General features: G+C 47.5%; 2 protein-coding genes across 2 annotated transcripts in view; one reads left to right on the top strand and one right to left on the bottom strand.

Annotated features, from left to right (window-relative positions):
• Window positions 1-12,436, top strand: part of ADAM19 (ADAM metallopeptidase domain 19) — a 32,382-nt gene extending 19,946 nt beyond the window's left edge. The window contains exons 10-23 of the mRNA XM_053991318.1: window positions 95-179; window positions 415-554; window positions 1,680-1,857; window positions 2,678-2,767; window positions 3,939-4,134; window positions 4,409-4,517; window positions 5,028-5,220; window positions 5,788-5,868; window positions 6,367-6,475; window positions 6,577-6,712; window positions 6,933-6,999; window positions 7,553-7,759; window positions 9,118-9,264; window positions 10,008-12,436. Coding sequence (XP_053847293.1) covers window positions 95-179; window positions 415-554; window positions 1,680-1,857; window positions 2,678-2,767; window positions 3,939-4,134; window positions 4,409-4,517; window positions 5,028-5,220; window positions 5,788-5,868; window positions 6,367-6,475; window positions 6,577-6,712; window positions 6,933-6,999; window positions 7,553-7,759; window positions 9,118-9,264; window positions 10,008-10,082 — 1,813 coding nt within the window. The 3' untranslated portion in view covers window positions 10,083-12,436. The remainder of the gene's footprint in view (window positions 1-94; window positions 180-414; window positions 555-1,679; window positions 1,858-2,677; window positions 2,768-3,938; window positions 4,135-4,408; window positions 4,518-5,027; window positions 5,221-5,787; window positions 5,869-6,366; window positions 6,476-6,576; window positions 6,713-6,932; window positions 7,000-7,552; window positions 7,760-9,117; window positions 9,265-10,007) is intronic.
• Window positions 12,437-13,933: 1,497 nt separating this feature from the next.
• On the bottom strand, window positions 13,934-20,910 carry NIPAL4 (NIPA like domain containing 4). The gene is made up of 6 exons (XM_053991496.1): window positions 20,874-20,910; window positions 18,972-19,220; window positions 17,019-17,075; window positions 15,925-16,015; window positions 14,637-14,797; window positions 13,934-14,538 (listed from the first exon to the last, which is right to left on the bottom strand). Exons 1-6 carry the CDS (start codon window positions 20,908-20,910, stop codon window positions 13,934-13,936), a joined length of 1,200 nt encoding a protein of 399 aa, XP_053847471.1.
• Window positions 20,911-21,855: the final 945 nt, after the last annotated feature.

The following is a 21,855-nucleotide window of genomic DNA, read 5'->3' as shown; positions in this document are numbered from 1 at the left end:
CCCCCTGACACTGTGTAGGGAGCAGGGTGCATTTCTCTGCCTGCCTCCTCGAGTGCCTCAGTGCCAATTCATGCTCTTTCTGGTTTGATTTTAGGGGTGTGCCCTTCAAAGGTACCACAGTAGGCTTGGCTCCCGTGATGGCCATGTGCTCTGATTTCCAGTCAGGAGGAGTAAACATGGTAAGTAATTGCCAACCCCCAATATAAAGCTTCTTGCTAGCAGTGAATACATAGGAGAGATGTCTCCTAAAGCCCAGGGAGAAATTATTTCCTGGGAAGTTCTCCACTCACCTGCTTATAGGCAGGAATACATTCAGTAGATATTTTCTACATGTACAAATGAGAAGTTCCCCTCATCCCATTGACCCAGAGGTGCACAGGAAAAATGCTGACGTGCCTCTTTGACCTTGCACAGGACCACTCTGATAATGCCATTGGTGTTGCTGCTACCATTGCCCACGAGATGGGACACAATTTTGGCATGAATCATGATTCTGCTGGCTGCTGTAGCACCCCTGCAGCAGATGGGGGCTGCATCATGGCTTCTGCAACGGGGTGAGTTCATCCTCATGGGCTCAGGGAGGAATGTAAAGGGCTTTGCTACAAGAGCCTTGGTGGAGTAAGAGCTAGAAATGTAGAGTGTAAGTGGGTTTGTTGCTGCCTGCTGGAGTCAGTGTTTGTAGACAAAATATTGCTGGACAAACCCTGGTCATGGAGCAGCAGCAATTTGCTAATTCCCAAGGAACTAATTCCTGCCTGAGACTGGCTGTGGGTAACGGCAGCATTTGAAAGTGGAGCTCTGAACTGTCGGGCAAAAGGAAAATTTTCCTGTTCCCTTTTCTTATGAATACTCCTTGGTTTTCTGGTAATACAGAGCCTGTATTTTACAGGAAAGAAGTCTTTGAGAGAAAGGGGAAGCAAGAGTGGCTCTAGAACCCCATAGGTATTCAGAATTTGATTTTGGATGAGGAAACATAACAATTTCTACAATGCAGTCACGAAACATGCCAGATGAACCCATACACTTAAAGCCACATTCACCATTTTATCAAGCCTTCCTCTGTTTAAATAGATTTTTGTTTTTTCATAGGCATCTTCTTTTATGTGCATCATTTCCTCCAAAACCATTTGGGTGAGAAGTGAAAGCACAGTGGCACGCAAGTAGAGCACACAACATCCACACACATGCACAGCCACACATAGAGTGCACAGGCATTGTAGCCACAGAAATTAATAAATCATGTCACAAACAATATTCACGTTCTTCAAAATGAGGTGGTGGATGGGAAAAAATAAATATTATTTTTAGCTGTTAGGCTCACAGGCTGACTGCTGGATTCTCAGGATTGTTCAGGCAGCTGGGAATAAATCACAGCTCCAGTACTGAAGAGGAGAGGACAGCCATTCTTGTCAGCAATCACAGTCAAATATAACTGAATATATTTTGGTTCTATAAAGCTCATTTTGTAAGGCCATCATATTATTAAACAATCTTGCAGTGCAGTCTCACTTGTGTAGTGCAGGCACAGGAAATCACAACCTGCTTTAGCACAACTCCAAGAATTTCAGGGAGAGACCTGTGTCCTTTGGCACCCGTCAGGATTTGCATGTGCTTCTTTTTGCTTCTCTAAACCATTGCCCAGACCTGTCTTCATGTTTTTCTACCCTGTCTGTGTTCAGGCACCCATTCCCCAAGGTGTTCAACCAGTGCAACAGACAAGAGCTGGAGAAGTATCTGCAGTCTGGTGGAGGGATGTGTCTCTCCAACATGCCAGACACCAAAAGAATGTATGGTGGAGGGAAATGTGGAAATGGCTACTTGGAAGAGGGGGAGGAGTGTGACTGTGGAGAGGTGGAGGTAACAATTGTTCAGATCCAACCATTTGGGGTTTAGTGGGATGCATTATTTTTTTTATTATGTATTTTGCAAATACAGTTTTGTGATTTGTAATCAGCTTTTCTTTGTGCAGGAGCGAAAAATATCTTCCCTGCATGTAAATGTAGATCAAGGTTCTAAAATATTACATGTGATTTCACAGTGTGTGGTACAATCCACCCAGAACTCAGGGATGGTGTGGTCCAGGGCTGAACAGAGGTGATGAAAAAGCGATTTTAGGTGACAGAATCACAGATTCATTTAGGTTGGAAAAGACCTCCAAGATCATCAAGTCCAACCTGTGACCCATCACCACTTTGCCAGCAGAACCACAGGACTGAATGCCACATCCAGTCATTTCTTGAACACCTCCAGGGACAGTGACTCTACCACCTCCCTGGGCATCCCATCCCAATGCTGAACAACCCTTTCAGTGAAAACATTCTTCCAGATGTTGCAGTTTCATATATAAATTCACTTTACCTATGGCTCCACTCCTGTTAAGGATGGGCCTTCTCTCAGCACTGCACCTCACTTCTGCAAATCCATCCTTTGCCTCAGAAGAGAGAAGGGAGCTGGAAGCAGCAGCCCAGACTCTCCAGATGTGATAAGCACAAGCAGTTGTATCCCATCAGCCCATCAGAGGGAGGCTGGGCAGTGCTGGCATTCAGCTTGTGCTGGGTACCCTGAGATAACCTGGAAGGGAGGGTTTTACTTTGTGTGTGATCCATTGTGTGTGAGAACACCTCAGTGCCAGCTCAGACCTGCCTTGTGAGCTCTGCTGCATCTCACTGTCTTCCAGGACTGCAGGAACCCCTGCTGTGACCCCAGGACCTGCTCCCTGAAACCCGGGGCTGAATGTGCCCATGGCAGCTGCTGCCACCAGTGCAAGGTGGGATCTCTGGGTTTTCCTGAGAGGAAAGGGAATAACAGGGGGGCAAATGTGAGGCTGGAAACTGGAGGGGGAAGGGGAGAAAACAGCCAAATGTGGAGTTTAACTCCTCACTTGGTTTGACTTTTCTTTAGCCATGAGTGTAATCAAACTAGTGGGGTCCTTTCTTGGGGCTGATAAAATTGACTCCTGTGATATCTTAAGATGAGCTGTGAGTGCTGCTGGTATGAAGTCACACTGCCTCTCTTAAACACTGAGGCATAAATGAGAGATGATATTTGTCTCCATTGGCTCTAGATGAAATCTAGACAGAGCTCATGGAGCAAACACTTCCTCCAGGGATTAGGCTGGATGCTGTGTTTGCTCTGAACCCTCTTTTCTGGGGTGCAGCTGAATCCCTTTAGCTCTGGTGTTTGCTGAAGAACTGCTGGCAAAGAGTATAATTTTAAATCTCAGCTTTCCTTATAGTGACTGGTTAAAATGTGTTTCTGATTTTGGAGCCAAAGATCTCAAACTTAACAACAAATTAACTCAAAAACAAACATGGGCAAACATTTCTCTTAAGCTCATTTTTATGTTTGCACGTTGACTGTATGCTCTTACTGACCTATCCTGAAAATGGGGAAAACAATTTCCAGAAATCCACCTGGACTCACTTGGAGCAACCTCCCAGATGTAACTGTGATTTCCCTTTGTTCTCCACGTGTGTGGTGGACAAGAGAAGAATGAACTGAGTAAACTTGTAAGCAAGGGAGACATAAGTTATGCATCAGGAAAATGTCTCCAGCAGAAATGACAGGCAAACACAGAAACAAACTTCCCAACCAGGGAGGGTTTTGAGAACAGATTACACAAACATCTGTCAGGAATGGTTCAGGTAAATTGGATCCTACCCTAGGGTAGAGTGAGATGGATCAGTGTCCCCATGAGGTCTGGCAGCCTTACATTCTGTGCATGACCTCATTGCTCCCTGGGGAAGGGATGCAGTCATTAATTGTATTTTACACAGCTCACACAGCTAATGAAGTCCCAGAGGCACAAATCACTGCTGACCTCAAAACTTAGACAAGGAGGACAAAGTGACACAAGCAAGGTTCTGCCTTATCTACAGACATGAAACCACAGAGGAGCCAAGCAATAATTCTAGGCTTTCCCCACTGTCTCTTTTTAGCTGATGTCTCCAGGAACTCCCTGCAGGAAGAGGTCAGGACTCTGTGACCTCCCAGAATATTGCACTGGCGAGTCCCCATTCTGCCCCCTCAACTCGTACCAGATCGACGGGGCTCCCTGTGACGGGGGACAGGCCTATTGCTACAGTGGCATGTGCCTCACCTACAGGGACCAGTGTGTGCAGCTCTGGGGGCCTGGTAAGGACACTGCCTGCACACAACCTGCTGGCCTTTGAACCAGCAAACGCTCTGCTCCTGCTACTCCTCACCCTGCTGTTCCTCACCCTGGGCAAGGCAGGAGTACCTTCCATACCTGCTGTCAGCAGCAGAGTCTGAGGGGCCTTTTCTCCTGCCTTACTCACGTGGAGGAGGCAGCAAAAAATTTCCCATGCTCCAACCATTCCAGGAAAAGGACAAGTGAGTGGTTGGCATGGGGTGAGATGAAGCAGCCACTTGATTCTCTTCCATGCAGGAGCACAGCCAGCACCAGACGCCTGCTTTGAGAAGGTCAATGCTGCTGGAGACATCTACGGGAACTGTGGGAAAGACATCTACGGGAATTACAGGAAGTGTGACGTGAGGTACAAAGCAGAGTGGCAGCCCAGGGTTGCTCACTGGAGAAGATGGTTTTATATGTTACAAAATTATGGGCCAGGAGATAAAACTGATCCATGCATTGGTTCACTCCCTCCCTCTGCCTCCTGGGAAGCCAGCTGCATCCTTGTGGGACTTGGAGCCCTTACAGCTGAAGGTTTTGGTTCACCATTTTCAAACATCTAGTTGATGTTCTTCCAAAACAACAGAAAAGGAGGGATTTTTTTTAAATCCATAAGATCAATGTAGCTTTCTAACTGAGTCAAAAATTTCTTAGTCTTACTTCTGATTTTGTTGAGGTTGACCATCCATGGGGACATCCCCCATCCATGGGACTGTGGGGTGGTACCATCAGTATCCATCAGATAATTCTTGGGGAGGTGCCTGCTCATTTAACAATGACTCAGCACTGCTGCTTTAATTTACATTTACAGCTCATGTCTGCAAAACATTCAGCAAGCCAGGAATAATCACTTTAGCCTTTCCTTTGAAATCAGAGATGCTAAATGCGGGAAGATCCAGTGCCAGAGCTCGGCTTTCAAACCCCTGCAGCCCAATGCAGTGCCCATAGACACCACTGTGAACACCCAGCGCTGCCGCGGGACCCACGTGTACACATCCGACAGCGAGGAGAAGGAGATGCTGGACCCTGGCTTGGTGTTGACAGGAACAAAGTGTGGGAGCCATCATGTAGGTACAGTTCTGCCTGGAGTGGCTTGGGGGAGGTTCAGAGTATCACTTTTCCACCCAGAATGTGCTTTGTGGTTGTCAAGCTATTAATTTTTTATGTCTAATGCTCTTCTAGGAGATTTCTGTATTTGTTAGAAAAATAATTCCTTGGAGGTTTCAGAGAAAGACGCACACCAAAGGCTTTATGTCTCTGCCAGATGAAGTTCAGGGCCAGTGCTAAATCTGGGATTTGTTAGTTGGTTGAAGTTGTCTCGCTTAAAGATGAGACACAGATGGAAACCAAGACATGTGAGAGCTCCCTCAGGGACTTGCCACATGGGCATGGCCAAGCTGTGGCCACTTGTGAGCTCCCACTTCTCTCTGATTCACATGGACTTGCCTTCACATGGGATTTGGGGTAGTGATTAACTGTTTGCTTGGGAACCAGGTTAACTTCATCTCCTGTTACTCTGCCCAGAGAGTTAATTAGTTCTGTTTCCAAGTCACAAGTCACAAAACAGCCAAAGGCAGTGACATGGTAGATAACTCAGAGAAGTAACACTGACTTTTTGGATGCTTTCTGTGCAGGTTTGCTTTGAGGGGCGCTGCCAGAACATGTCCATCATCTTTGATTCTGAGAGCTGTAGCAAGAAGTGCCATGGGCATGGAGTAAGTGTCTTCTTTCTCATCTCCATTCCTGGCTGAAGCAGGATGGGCTTCTGTTCTTCTGTGACTGCTTGTTCAGCTCAATTCTGATACCTTCCTTAGGTTTGTTCTGGACTTTGGCTTCTTGGCTATCATTTTTGAATATTTCTTTCCTGTTTGATGCATTAGCTTGTCCATGAATGTCCTTTTGACATAGGATTTAAGGAGGTCTGTTGGAGGGATATGAATTGCAATAAATTAAAAACAAGGAGTAATCTTAAAGAAAAATATCCTGGTTTAGACTGAATAAAAAGGAACAGACTAAAGAAAAAACATAGCAAAAGGTAATATTTAGGGCAGTTTATCCCAAATTGCTTCCACTCCCTGAAGAAAAGAGTTTCCAGGCACTCAGCTCCCATTGGAATCTCTCCTGAAGTATTTAATTCAGCAAGGGCTTAGTTTGTTTTCACTTGCAGGTTTCTTAGTAGCTTCCACTTGAATCTCTGAGTCTTCCCACTCCAGGTGTGCAACAACAACAAGAACTGCCACTGCAACCAGGGCTGGGCCCCCCCGTTCTGCAACAAGGAGGGGACAGGAGGCAGCTTGGACAGTGGTCCCCCTCTGCCTGAAGGTGAGAGGAACCAGCTCTGCCTTGGGGCCACTTGAGAAGGACTTGAGTTGGTTGGGAGCAGAGAGTTTTCCATTTAACAAACTCTACTTTCTTGCCCTCAGGCTCTTCAGCGGTTGTGATAGCTCTGGCAATCCTGGCTCCCATTCTCCTTCTCAAAGGAATCTTGTTTTTATTCTATTATCTGAAATGCTGGAATAAATTTGCCATCTGTTCTCTAAAGAAGACACCTCCGTTCAGGTAAGTTGTCAGTGTTGTGCCTTGTCTCCTTGTCCCCCCTCCTTCCAGGACAGAAGAGACATTGCAAATGCTGTGAGGAATGTCACTAAATTGATTTGTTGGTATAGGCACTAGTGGCTTCTCATTTTTTCACTCCAGTGAAGATAAAATAGTAAATACAGGAAAATAAATGAGAAAACATATCAAGACATTAACACCCTTTTCTTTCTTTCATTGTCAGTGACACCTCTGGAGCTGGGCATGCAAACCCTGCCTTCAAGCTGAGAACCCCCCAGCAGCAGAGGAAGGTAGGGGCAGGGTCCTTCCACCTGCAGGGCAGAGATGCAGCTGCCCCAAGGTGTGGGATGGCGTTTCCCCTCACACTGGGGTTAGGGAGTGGTTTTATCAAAGGATGGGAAAAGGAGAGACATCACCCCTGGCTGAAAGTCAGTGTTAGCTGAGTGTAGCACCTGTTCCTAGTGATTTCCTCAAAGGCAGGAGCTGGGATTTGACCAGGCTTGTGTGGCTGCTTGTCTCGCCCACTGGATCCTCTGTTGTCACATCCTCTGTCTCAAAACTGGAGAAATGGCAAACCCTGGGTTTTTATGCAAGATCCTCTGTTATCACATTGATGCCTGGATTACTCTGTTCTCGTGATTTCCATTTCTGCCTCATGATCCCAAGTTGTCCCAGTCCATCTAATCAACACCTACCAGACATGCACAACACATACTGGAGTTGCAGGCAATATTTTCTACTCTGTGGCTCAGAGACTTCACGTACATCCTCAGAAGCGTTGCAGCAAGTATAAAGGGTGGTTTGAAGTGGAAACACATGAAGATTTGTGGTTTTTCTGCACAGGTGATTGGCTTCCCTGAAATCCCATCCAAACCTCCTTCTCTGCAAGCTCCAGGGCTGCAGATGAGCAGGCAGCAGCCACCCACCTTCCCTGGCAGCCACAGCTGCAGCGGGGGACAGCCCGTGGGGCCGGCGCAGCCCAAGGACATTCCCCGGAGGACACCCCCGAGCAGGCCAGCACCTCCTGCTCCCAAACCTCCAACCTCTCAGGTATGGAGTCGTGCTGCCATCCTGTAGATGCTCTTTGATGGCAGGTTTGTTCTGGTGAGGCCTCTCGCCCTGGGGGAACTGTTTGTCTTGACCCAAACTGACCCCATCTTATGTGAGCTTCCTCTCCATGGGGTTATTTTAAAGGTTAAAAGGGAAGATTTATTTCTTTTGCTGGCAGCTCTGTTCTAAACTTACTATGGATCCCACATTCTTATTGGAAAGATGGTAAATCACTCAGACTGACTTCAACTCATTTTGCAAAACAATATTATTATATTGGGGCCCGCAAAGAAGCAGAGGGCCCAGTTACAGCAGGTAGCAGGAGGCTGGTTCCCAGGCAGTCTCTCTCTGAAGGACGTAGAGGAAAACAAACCCTACAGAGCAAAATCTTAGCAAATGGGGTTTGTTTCTAGCTCCATTGTTCCTGTGAACAGCCAGCACTTCAGCAGGAAAGAAAACTAAAACAAAAGCAGGAAGCTGAGTGCTGTCAATAAGGAATAGGTATCCTTCCCAGCTGCTTGTTGACAAGTTCCCCATGATCTCCTTTGTGTTCCCTCCCCAGCACATCCAGTCTCTTTATCTCAGTCAGCCTTAGGAGATGGAACACTTTTCATAGGATTTCCACAAGAAACCTGGCTGTTTCTGGGTTCGTGGAGAGCCACGAGCTGGGGAAGACAAAGGGGAAATAATTAATGTCACTTTTTGCTAGTTTCATTTGCCTTCCTGGATGTTTGCAGCATCTGCCAGATTTGCTCTCTTGCTATTCCTATAGGAGCTCTTCAGACCTGGCAGTCAGTGGAATTTACTCTGCCTTGTCCTTCCTGGAGTCACAGGGCAAGATCCTTGGAGAGCAATAGATCCCCAAGCCATCAAGCATTGCATTTATGCATAGTCTGAGGAGACTGCAGAGGTTTTGGGTGCCCTCCAAGTTGTGAGTGCAGCTGTGTTTGTTAAATCAACACCTGTAAGGCAGCAGCTTAGCACAGAGCCTGAGCAACAACAGGCAATTGGCTCTTATGAGGGTAACTTCTCCCCCTGGGACATGCTTTCCACTGAAATTCATTAGATGAATGGAAAATATAATGCTCTGAGCATCCTATTAAGGACAGCTGTGTGCACAAACAAATAATAACTGCTTGTGGGTCTGTGTGTGTTTGTATGGGCACAAGAACATGCACCTGTATCATGTTTACAGGCATTGTATAGGCAAACAAACAGTGAGTGTATGTCTGTGGAACTTGCTTCCAGCCATGAAGTTCATCAGTTAATGTGGCTAATTCAAAAGGCTCTGGAACACAGGTTACCTATTACTTCCAAAACTTAAGGCTTCAATTCAAAACTCTTTCTTTCTTCTGTAGGACATTTCAAGGCCCCGGCCACCCCAGAGAGCTCTGCCAGCGAATCCCATCCCATCCAGATCCAGAGGCTGGCAGGGGAGCAGCCCTGCTGTCCCACTGCCTCCTGGGCACGGCAGAGCCCCTGGACGCCTCCAGCCTGTGCCAGAGGTAGGCACTGAGAGGGGTGCTGGGAAGCACCACTCACCCCTGGGGAATAAAAACACTCTGAAGGGAATTTCAGCCTGCACAACACCTTTGTGCACAGCCCAGGTGGGTGGACACAGAGGGGCTGTGGGTTGGTCACCTTTATTGCAGGGATCTCTGTTTTCACCTCTTTCATGTTAGGAATTTAGGGAGTTGAGCAAATCAGTGAATTCAGCCCTCCACAGCCCTGAACACTTCCTCAGGCAAGGCATTTGTGTGAGTGGGGCAGAGCAAAGGGGTCAAGGGCTGTGGGACCCAGAAGTGTTAGTGAAGAGCAGCAAAACATGAAGATTCACATAAAACTTGAAGATCCCTGTAAAGAACAAAAATTCTTTCCAGCCTCTCTAGCCATGGCTAAGGATATGCTTTCTCTGCAGGGAGTGTTTAACAAAAAATCATCCTGAATACAGGCACTTACTAAGGGACTTCTAGGCACCGAGTTCAGTGCTCTGCACGCTGGGCCCTTTAACACAAAACATCTCCACTCCACACAGCACAGTTATGTGTCTCCAGCCTGCAATATACTGGAGGTCAGCTGTGGAAATTGGAGAAAACTGCAGGAACCTCCTTGTGGGAGAGTTCCTATATGATGCACTGGGTTGTGAATGCAGACAGGCTAACATCAGCTCCAGGAGAGGGCGAGGAGGGTGCTTGTTCTTCCATCAGTGCTCACTTCTCTTCTGTTCCCCTTTTTCCATCTCACCCAGGGTGCTGGTGCCTGGACAGCTGGAGCAGTGAACAACTTGAAAATGGGACAGCCAGGCTCCCGTGGGCATTCCTGAGGCAGCCTGTTCCTGGCTGGCTCTGGCCTTCACAGGGCACTGGATGGCCTTCATCACCCAAAACCACTCTCACACCTTCACTGCCACGGACAGTGTCTCAGTTCCTCTCCTCCTGCCCCAGCCCTGCTCTCTCTGTGACTCCCCAGGCTGCAGTCAGGCATGGCAGGGGTGCCCCAGGTACACACCAGGCTCAGCTGGACCCTCTCTGCCTTTTCCACATAAGGTTGACTTGTTTGTACGGTATTTAAATATTGTTGTGCAATATCCAGTGCAGGGATGGGGTGATGGGGGTTTCACGTGTTTTTAATCAGTTATTTAAGTATTACCAGGGAGAACAAGCTGTGAGTGCAGGTGCTGGCCTTGATGGGCTTTCATGTGAGCCCTGTTGGCTTCCTCAGCCCCCCCATGCAGCTGCAGGAGCATATTGGTGCTATACAGAACCCACTGCCTCTGGGGAGAGCAGCTGGTGATAACATTCTTCAGTTTATTCTCTGTTTACAGGGGGTGGCAATTGGGGCCCCAACAGGGAGCCAACCATGAAAATATAATTTGTGGAGCCACTGTGGATTTTGGTCAGCTTTAGCAGAGGGGATTATTTTTTATTTCATTACTTTCCCCATATAACCCTCTTCAGCAGGAACATTGCAACCCTTCTGTCCTCCAGCACTCACTTGTCTTGCCTCGGTAAAGGCTGTAAATCCCAGAAGCAGCCCCAGCACGGCCCATGAGCTCCAATCCATGTCATTAGGACACACTCAAGGTACGACAGGGCAGCTCTGGCCCAGATCCAGAGCAGAAGGCCAGCAGGAAGCTCAGCAGAAGGCAATGCTGAGACCCCTCTGCAGCGTGCGGTACCGCCAGCAGGAGATGTTTTTGCATGTGTCTGTGCTGAGCTGCAACTCAGCATGGGCTGTCCGCTTCCCAAACCACTGAGAAACCTACCTGAAAAATGCCCAGGTGGTGAAACAGCTGAACTATTAACATAACACATGGTGCTTTTGTAGGGCAGCTCTCTTACTCCAGGTTTTTTCTCCAGGCCATGGATGGAGAGAGCTGTCTGTGTGCACTTTAAGCAGCTGATGGTTCTGACCCTGAGGACCCTCCCTTATGAATTTAGTTTTTTCTTCTCCTAATAGTTTGGCTTTTGTATGTGTTTTTTTTTTTTTTTTTTTTTTTCCTCAGGATTTTAAAATAAGACCTTCTGTTATGCCAGATTTTTTTTTCCTTGAAATTACTTCCTAGGAGAACACAGGGAAATCTGGAGCTGTAGTTACAACAGTCCTCTTGTGTCTGATTTACTATGGACAAATCCTCAAAGAGTATGACTGCTGCTCCACATGTGAGAAACTGTATTATTGGCATAAAGAAAATGAGTCTTGTTTGCTGGTTCTCTTTTCCTAAGATCTACTCATTAAAGAAATCCCAGATAGACCCCAAGAACTCATTAAATTTGTAGTTATATGTAGTAGTGTATCTGTAGGATGACTGAAGTCACATTAGTTTTCACAACTTTACTACCTCTTTCTCCACAAGGAAACAGTTCACATGGCGTGTCTTGAAATTCTCACAGATTATTCCTCTTCTTACGAATTTTAGACCTTTTCTTACCTTCTATGTGCCTGGAAAACAAACCAATCTAAAAAACTTCCTTATTAAAAAAGGGAGGACAAGTAAAAAACAACAGCTTTCTAATCTTTGTCTTTTTCAATAGTTGGGGTATATTATATATGAAAATGTGTATTTAAAACAACCCCCAAACTTGTTGTTTCTTGGTATGTAATGGCAGGTTTGGCTGCTTACAGTGCAGCAGGACTGTACATACACTGTAATTGTTGATTCAACCACAGAACTTGATCTCATATCTGAGCCCTCCCTGAGGGCAGCAGCACTTCTGCTCCAACCCCTGACCTTCAGCAAATGGCCACTAAAAGTCACTAAAATTATTTTCACTGCATTTCATGTGAGCATGGGATCAAGGTTTCAAAAAATGCCCCTGGACACGCAATGCTCAGAGAACAACTGGACATGCCCAAACTCTAATAGAAAACTTTATTGCTGGAAGGTCACAAAAATCTCCAAAAGGAGATTTAAGTAGTTTTAAGTAAGTCCTTTTAAATTTTCACGTGTACAAGTTGTGTGAATGAGACCAGGGGAACTGCAGGAGGAGTAAAAGATGTTAAACCTGATACTTTGAAAGATAATATTACTTGGGAGAACTTATAACAAATACATCTCACTTTCTTCTATGTCCACATGTTAATGGTTTACAATAATGCTCTCTATGCATCTATGCAAATACTTGAAAAATGCAATTCATTGTGCCTTTTGCCTAGTTTTAATAAAATTTGTTGGGTGTCATTAACAAATACTCTTTCGCAGTCTATTATTTCATTACCTCAGTTCAAATCTTCATTTTCTACATGGCATTTCTCCAGGGATGGCAGGATTGCTTTAATGAAATGCACTTCTAGAGTGAAGAAAGATGAATCCTATTTACAGCCATTTTCTAAAATAAAATGCACCAACCATCACAGTGATTAGGATGCCAAAACCAAAGCTGGAGTGAGTGACTTGGATTATTTTCTGCCACCAAAGGAGGTCGCTGCAGTTTTACTCTGCTCCAGATGCTCTTTCTGTTGTTCTCAGCTGTCCCTCAGCCTCTTTATCCTTTAGGGATACACTGGTAAGATGAAATAACGAAAAACTTTCAGATCAACCTACAACTTTTTTTTATTTTGAAAAAACCCTTTATTTCCCTTTCCACATTCCAAAAAGATAGCACTGAAATGTTATTAAAATAGGAAATTGGATCATCCTCTCTCCCAAAGCCCCACATTGTATTTGCTCAGTGATGCTCACACTCAGGTATAATCAGGTGAGCATCTCAGAAGACAGCAGGACACCTCATGGGGCTCAAAGAATTTGGGAGGTTTTCCAAGGTCAAGCTATTTCCTGAGGAAAAAAATACTTTATATTTACAGGCACTTGGAGACAGTGGTAGAGTTTCTCTTGACACGGGGTTTACCCTTCCAGAGCTTCCCAGCCTGAGCAAGGACTGCCCTTTCTCAGGTGGGGTCTGGGTCAGGCCCAGCAACTTCACCAAGGCCTGGGCACCAGAGCTGCTCAGGGAAAAAAAAAAAACAACAAAACCCCAAACAAACGAAACTCCCATAAAAATAATTAACACTGCTTCACACACAAAAAACAAAAGCTGAAAAAGATGTCTCTGTAAAAAACACTTCACGGCTTGAGTCCTGCCACTGAGCCTGAGTGAGCAGCTATTGCAAAATTCACCATGTCTTGCCCATATTCACCAATATTCTTGACCCCTTATTTGCAGAGCAAGTGATTAAACATGGATGAGCAGAGTCTGAATAGCAGCGTTTAGTCCTTGTCTCTCACCTCCTCTTGAGACGCTGGTGTGTATTTTAGAGTTCATGCCAGTGTCTAGAAAGGAAACAAAAAGAGACAAAAACCACTAATCAATGATCCATCAAGGCCTGGCAACAAAGACATCAATGGCCACCCGGGGGAAGGAGTGAAGGGTAAACATCAGCCCTGCCAAGAATAAGAGAGGGAAGGGGCCTCAGAGAGGAGCTTTGTTCCAGCACTATCGTATTTCTAGAGGATTTTTGTTTCCAGTGGCTGCATGTATTAGGGCCCAGAGAGGATTAAACACACCCCTTGCTCCCATTCCATAACAGAGATCCTGTCCAAAAGCCTGGAGAAAGATCTGACTTTGGAAAAGACACTGTTTGTTTTATTTTCTGCTTTTCCTTTTTAAAATTTTCCCCTGCCACTTAGAATATTGACATCACCCACCCAACCTCCAGTCCCCTGCATGTAACACCCTAAGTGTAGAGCATGAATACTTTGGGTTTATCCTCTGGGGCAATGCTGGAGTTGTCCACCTCTATCAGGATGTTCTTGTCATCTCTGGTGACGGGTGCTGGTTGTTCGTTCTGAAGGATTTGGGGTAAATTCCCTAAACTGACGTCCATGTCTTTGAAAGCATGGAGTAAAAACACCCCCAAAATGATGGTGAGGAAGCCACAGACTGTCCCAATGATGTCAACCACGGTCATGGCGACCCACTCCTTAAAGAGGATGATGGAAGTGGCGATGACGATGGTGGTGAACAGCACGTAGTAGATGGGGAACACCAAAGAGGTGTTGAAAATGTCTAGAGACTTGTTGAGGTAGTTGATCTGCGTGGTGATGGATGCCACCAGCGTGATGACCAGGATCCAGGTCAGTGGGTGCTGCAGCACAGGCTGGCCAGCAAAGAAGCCCTTGATGGCAATTCCCAAGCCCTTGACTGAGGACACGGAGAAGGCGCCGATGACGGAGCAGATGGTGAGGTAGATGAGGATGTTGCTCTGCCCGTAACGGGGGGCGAGGTAGAAGATCAGGAGGAAGCAGAGAGCCAGGAGGATTGCAGCATAAGCCAGGAAACCTGCAGCAGGGAGAGAAGAACTCAAAACTCCAGCGGTGGGCATGGGGAGAGGTTTGCACGGCCCGGCCCCGAGAGGGAAAGCACGGCTGGCTGCGTACCCGGCTCCTTCAGCTTGGAAGTCATTTCCTCCAGAGTGGTGACCTCCTCGTCCTCTGGGGCGTGTATGACCATCACAGTGCTGCCCACCAGGCTCAGCAGGCAGCCCAGCTTTCCCAGCAGGTTGAGCCGTTCTCCAAGCAAATACGAGGACAGAATGGCACTGCACGGGACAGAAAAACATCAGCTGGTGCTCTGCACTCCTTTGAAGAAGGAGCAGCAGCTCTAGGAAAGTTAAGAATGCTTCCATGTGATACAAGGAGACAATTTTGGTGTAAATTAGTTGGGAGTCCAGTGGGTTAATACATGATCACAGCTGAACCTGCAGGGGTGCAGGTGTGACCTGTAGATCACAGCTCTTGTGTCAGCAAGGTGCAAACATGCTGAATGTTTTAGCACATCTTCAGAAATATTTTTTTTCAGGGTCGGCAGAATCATTCAGGAGCTGCTGAGCATTATGAAGCTTTTAGTGCTCAAGAAAATTAATTCAAGGGCCAGTGTAACAGAGAAAAAGCCTGAACCTAACAACAAAAAAGCTATGTTAATTTTAAATAAATCATCAGGACCATTAGAAAGAGAAACTCTAAAAGTACTGGAGCTACAGATATATTTGGAAAAATACCCAGTTGTTGTCCAAAAAAATCTGGGGCAAGACACCAGAGCAGTCCTAACTCTCAGTTTGCTTATGCATTTCATAATACAGTCTTTCTATAAAACCTTAAGTAGCCAGAGCCATGTATTTTGCTAGGAATCTCCTATTTAAAAATAAAGAAATGAAATAGGGTTTCAGCCCTTTTGGGAACAGCCAGAAGTATAAAACCCAACAATATGAGAGGACCTTAAAAGCTTATAAAATAAAAGGCAGGTGAAAGGCAGTTTGAAAACAAGCCTGGTATTTTTTGACCTTTTAAAATTTTTAGTACTCTTGATTACAAAAACAAAATTAAAGAAAGCAAACAAACATTAAAACCCCACCAATCCTGAGTGGCTAAAGAGCTGGAATAAGGAATGAAGTAAGGCAGATATTTGCAATAATTTAACCTGCAGTGTATGTGGTTGCTCTACACACCCAGCATTTCCAGAAGGGCAAGCTACTTAATTCAATGGTTCCCAAGTGATCCCTCAAAAAGGACAACAACTGTTAAAGGGTTTTTTAGAAAACATTGAGACTTTTTTTTTGCTTTGGGCAGAATAAATCATATTAGTGTCACTTCAAGTCTATTTTTACAAGTCAAACAGGCAAACAAGAAAAAAAAAAGGTAAATTTCAATTTATAGACACAAAAATCACCTTATGAGCACGCTCAGAGCCCCCAGAGGTGTGACAATAGTTGCAGGAGCAAAGGCATAGGCAGCAAAGTTGGCAGCTTCCCCTCCACCCACTAAACAAACACAAGAAAAATAAATACCAGTCAGTTACAGAGCACTTTCTGTGTTTTCTCTTGGGGGTTTGAAAACCAGCAAGATGTCACTTAGAGAATGGGTTTTATGTCACTTGGAGAATGGGTTTTATGCTGGGGGTTTCATCCTGCTGCTAAACAGGGGCAGACAGTGAGTGACAATCTATTTCAAATTACAAGAGGCACCCCTGGAGAAGGGAACCCCTCCATGGGAAGGGCTGGAGGTGCCAGGGCTTGGTCAGGTCAGGGCTCAGGAACCCCCCAGCCCAGCCAGGCTGTGTGGGGCTGATGAGGGAGGGGGTGGCTGTGGGATTCCCAGTGCTGGAAGGCTGCTTGTCCCCTCCACACCATGTCCTTGGGGCTGTGGTGTGGCTCTGTCTCTGTGCAGTGAGGGCAGAGCCAGGTGGGGACACCTTGAGCTGCACCTGCCACAGTGAGAGCCAGAAGAGAGGGCTCTGAAACAGCCTGTTGTAAAATCTGCTGCTCTCCGTGCAGCTTTGAGTCCAATTTTAGGAGATACTGTAAAGCTTTGAGTCCAATTTTAGGAGATACAAGCAGGAAATAAAGATTTTAAGTTGTGTTTTAAGGGAAAGCAAGTTTCTTCAAGGAAGGAGGTGCTACCAATACCTCTTTATCTCCCTGTGCTGCAGCATGAAACCTTCCCAGAGCCCCCAGGCACTCGGGGGAGGCTGTTTGCCCTGTGCCTGGTACACAGGCAGACCTGCCAGCTGCCCTATTAAAACCTGGCTTTTCATGCTTTTGATCAGGTAAAACTGAGCTAGCAGGTCCTGCCAGTGCTGCAGGAGGAATGAGAGGGAGATTCTGCATGGATCACTGCCTCTCCTCTCCCTGAGGAACCTCTGCTGAGGATGGGGGAGCTCGACAGAAAATAGGCTTTAAGCACTATACTCAGTTTGTTCCACACATCATTCACAGAGACAGACCCTGGAAAAGCTGCAAACCCAGGGAAGCAGCTCCTACTTACTGGTTAACAAGCCAGCCCACCAGAGCCAGTCCTTCAGGTAGCCGTGGCCTCCATCTCCTGGGGAAGAAAAGCACATGCAGGAGTCAACAACCATATTCTTCAGAGCAAGAGATGAGAATGTCCCTTTGGAGAGGGATAAATTCCAAGGGGAGGAGTGTGACAAAGAACAGGGAAGAATGGACTGTGTTTGGAGCTAATCCATTTCTGGTCCTAACACACAGGAGTTTGAGCCTGCTGACATGGTGAACCCTGATTTTGCTGGGTCAGGGAGAGCCCATGTTTTTGATAAATATGACCTGATGGAGCTGTCAGTACCAGCAGTGTTTGACTTGCCTTGGAGAAAAGTGATGTGCTCCCATAGCAGGGGTGAGAGTCCCATACACTGGGACTGAGAGAGTACAGGGCAAGGTAGGACAAGGGGCAATGAAGAGTTGATCAGGAAGACTTCAGGACACAGGGAAAAAAATTTGCTAGAGTTCAGCTTCTTCTGGTTCCTCAACAACTCCATAAATGCTGAAGTTCAAATGTTATGCTCTGGTATTCCTCAGAAATTTCTGGTTTATTTGTTTTAGGGTCTTTTTGCTTGGTCAGGGCTTTTCCCAAGAACTCTTTCTGTCAGCTGCAATTTTCTGTCATTAATCTCTAATTCCTTTCAGAGTGTTAAACATTCTGAAAAATAGGGAGGGGTTTGCTCTTGTTTTACTTGCTTGGCTCTGCTGTGGGAAGAGTTCATGGAGGGAAGGAGGAGAGAGACATTTACAGTTGAAGCAATACTGATATTTCATTGTGCAAGTATAATGTCAAAAAGCAAACTCATCCATGTTCAGCAGCTGTGTGTGGCCAGCCCAGTGACAGAGGGTGGAGATGAACCCGAGACTGCCCAGTGGCTCAGCTACTGTTGGTAGCTTTGCTGGCTGTCTCTGGACAGTCACTTCATCATTCCATGCCTCTGTGTCCCCATATGGGCACAGAGTACAGTGGGGATGGTGATATTTACTTCCCCTGAAATATTATTTAAGAACTGTTCTTAGCCAGAACTGGGAAGCAGCAGTAATTTAATTATCATTGCTCTGTTTTGCAGTTATGCAAGTAGGTCAGCTGCCAGGTAGGACTTACCCTGCTGCTGGAGGATGTTTGCAATGCTGATGGGATGTGTCCAATTTCACAGTGCAATTCTGCTCTAGGCAGTGCTGCTCCACCACTGCCCATCCATATATATATATATATATATGTGTGTGTGTGTACACATAAACACACGCCTCGCCCTGAGAGCCTGGTGCTGGAGGAAAGTTATCTGCAGGTTGTTGTGCAACACAGCTCCAAAGGATCCCTTCTGAAACCACAGAGTTCCCACAGAGCCGGCCTGTCCTGCATTCACACGCTCTTGCTAACGCAATCCAAGCACACGGAGCTGTGCCCTCCTCTCGGTGACCTGGTGGCAAAGCTGCTTGGTGCTTCACTTAGAGCAAGAGTGGGGTCAGGGCTGTGCTGCTCTGCTCACAGCTGTGAGCTGCAGCTTTGGGCAAAGGGACCCATTTCAAAGAGCTTTTAGCACTCAGCTTGCTCCTGGCCTCACGCGCTGTTCTGCTGTGGGGACACGTCTGATCTCACAGGACCATCCCTTGCTATTGGTGGTGCCAGGCAGGGGAACGCTGCTTTTAGCTGAGCTCCTCCAGTGCAGGGCTCTGTGAATTAGCTCCTTTCCAACAGAGACTGTAAATTAACTCCTTTCCAATGCCAGGCCTGTGAATTAGCTCCTCAGCTCCCACATAGCACTGCTGTCTGGTTCTCACACACAAAGATGCATCTACAAAAGCTCTTATTTACATTGCTGATGGAAGACTGACTGTACCCAGAGGTGTTCCCTTGTCTCAGGAGTGCTGAAATTTGGATCGTGTGTGCAGTCCCAGGAACAGGTGGTCCCTGCCCCTCCTGCCCCCATGGAAGCCTTACCTGCCCTGGTGCCTCCCTTCTCCACCAGCCGTAGCAGTCCCTTTTTCTTGAGGATAACACTGCTCCCGATGAGGAAGCTGGAGAAGACAGCCAAGCCCAGGCCAATGTAGAATCCATAACTGTTTTCCAGCCGAGTTATCCAGGAACTGTCTGAAGTCCCATTCTCCTGGATAGAGTCAGCTGGGACAGCACTGCTGATCACTTGGCACACGACCCGGTGGGAAAGGCACGAAAGGGTGATCAGAGACCCTTGGAGATAAAACACCAAATTATTGACATGACTAACAACAGTCTCCCTACTCCCTTGGGCTCATTCAGGTGTCCTCCTGCACAGCCACCCATGCTGTCACCCTAACAACACCCAAAGCTCAGGACACCTCTTTACTCACACGTGGAAATGGCAGGGTGTTGTCTGACAGATTTATGGCCTGCAGTTCAAGCATCTCTTTGACACTGAATGAGTCTACATACCGAGCTGGCAGGCCACAAGGACCTCTAAAAATAATTTGAATTTCCAAATATATAAGCCAGAGTCTTGCCACCGAATTCCAAAGTTATGGAGTTGAACTAGGCCTTATCAACATTTAACCTTGTTGATCCAAAGGCTTTGGTGCTTTCCAGCCAACTAATCCTCACACCTGCCAGCTCATCTGCAGTTGTAACTTTGGGTTTAATGTGGAGTGATGCCAACACTGCAACTGTGCATCTGTTCCTACTCTGTGTGCTGAGCTGTGTCATAAGACAACATCAGATTCATCTCGGACAATTCATTTCCTCTACTGTTTAATGGTTTTATTCTACCTATTTGCAGAATGCCTGAGAGCTCCTAAAGCCAAACCCAGTCCTGCCAATGTGGAAGGAGTGAGAGCAGGCACAGCGTTCTGCTGTTAACACCAAAAGCACTGCAGCTCTGTGGCTTTGGCCAAGGTGTGTTGGTGTGTGGGGGTGGGAAATTGCTGAGTTTCTTCCTCCCCTGACACTCCTACCACACCCAGCACATCCTTCTATCGCAATCTTTACTCCAAGTGTAGTAAAGATGGTGTGACTGTGAACATGAGGAACAGAGCAGCCAGGTGGAGTACAAAAGTCTCTTTGTAGTAAAAGGCTTCATTTTTTTTTTTTCCAGAACTCACATAGGAATTATAGAGCAAGTATTTGTGTCTCTGCAGGCAGGAGTGTGGAATGGCTAAACTGCTCCCAGCAGTGTCAGGAGCCTGGGCATGGGCCCCACATTTTTCCTGAACCAGGAGCCTGGCTTACATTTTAAGCAGCTGCAATCCCTGGCCCCAGCTCACACAGCTGAGGTTTTGGATCTGAACTGGCTATAAACGTTTTTCTAAAGGAAAAAATAGCAGTGGCTTCCTAGATGAGTTTCCAAGGGTTCCCTAATAATACTTTTTTTCCTACTAGGAAAAACATTTTTGATCGTGGAAATATTTCCTGGGGAATAAGGGGGGAACTTGCCTCCTCGGCTGGGTGAAAATCTCCACAAGGTACTACCGGGCACAAGCAAAAGGCAGCGGGACGAGATGATTACCGCATTAAGTAATCCTTAAAGGAAAAAAACCCAACTCCTGGCTTCTCTGTGCACTCTAGGGCTGGCAGAGCGCGGTGCCGGCTGCCGGAGTTTCCCCATTCCTATACAGACCTCAAAAAAATAAAAAATAGAAGAACCCCCGAAGCCAGGAAAAAGCCCAAAGCAGAGCAGTGACAGAGGACAGCCCCAAAGCCGGGGGGTGAGGCCGAGGGGTGCGGCGGGCTCGGCCCCGCGGTCGGAGCCGGAGCGGCCGCGCCGTCCCGGACCCGGCCCGGACCCGGACCTGTCCTCTCCTGTCCCGGCCCGGTTCCGGCGCTCCGCGGGGCCGAGCGGGGCCGGTCCCGCTGCCCCGGGGCTGCACCCACCGTTGCTGCAGCTGCTGTTCGTCTCCAGCGGCTCCATTGCCTTCGTTCTCCGGCCGCTCAGCGCATCCCGGGCCGAGGGCAGGGCCGGGCACACCTGAGCCCGCCCCGCTCCTCCCCCGGCCCGGCCCGGCCCGGCCCCTCGCTGGGCTGGGAGCGCTGGCAATGCCCTGCGGAGCCTTGCACGGTCCCCTGGGCCAGCCCCGCATCGCCAGCCCTTGTCTCCATCCTCCCAGTCCTTGTCCCCATCCCTAGCCCTTGTCCCCATCCCCCTCCCCTCCTGCCCGGTCGGTGCGGTGGCATCTCCGGGGGGTTCTGCCCCTTCGCACAGAGCCGGGACGCGGCTCCTGCCGCTGGGTTTCGAGGCTCCTGCCGCTGGGTTTCGAGGCTCCTGCCGCTGGGTTTCTCCTCTGGAGGGTGTTTTCCTCGTTGCAGAGACTGGAGAAGGCGCTGGGGCAGCAGGAGGGTGGCTCGGAGGTGTGTGAGCCCAGGTGCGGGGTTAGTGTGCGCTGAGGGGTTGTGCAAAGCTGGGGGCTGGACACAGCTGTGGTGGAAACAGAAATTAAAGGAAAACGAGAGAAATGTTAGTGACAATGTCAGGTTAATGGCTGGACTCGAGCTTAGAGGTATTTTTCAGCCTTTTGGGCTGAACAATATATGAAGGTTTTAAAGTTGTTAGGGAACATCCAAAGAAGGGCCACGAAGATTGTGAAGGGTCTGGAGGAGAAGCCATAAGAAGAGCAACTGAGGTCACTTGGTTTGTTCAGACTGGAGAAGAGGAATCTCCATCAACTCGCCCTCCCAGGGCAGCTGAAGCCTCCCTTGCTGATTCTGGTGTGCGAATGTTTCAGAGTGTGTGGAACACCAATTTTGCCTTCATCCCCAGCCTCTCTGCCGACCTCCCTTGTTTTGCCTTCATCCCCATCCTCCTCTGCTGACCTCCCTTCCTGCATTTGTGCTCAGTGGCTGTGTGTACAGAGAAACC

The sequence above is a fragment of the Vidua macroura genome, chromosome 15, assembly GCF_024509145.1.
Source record: "Vidua macroura isolate BioBank_ID:100142 chromosome 15, ASM2450914v1, whole genome shotgun sequence".
Taxonomy (NCBI): domain Eukaryota; kingdom Metazoa; phylum Chordata; class Aves; order Passeriformes; family Viduidae; genus Vidua; species Vidua macroura.
This window is presented reverse-complemented; position numbering and strand designations above follow the sequence as displayed.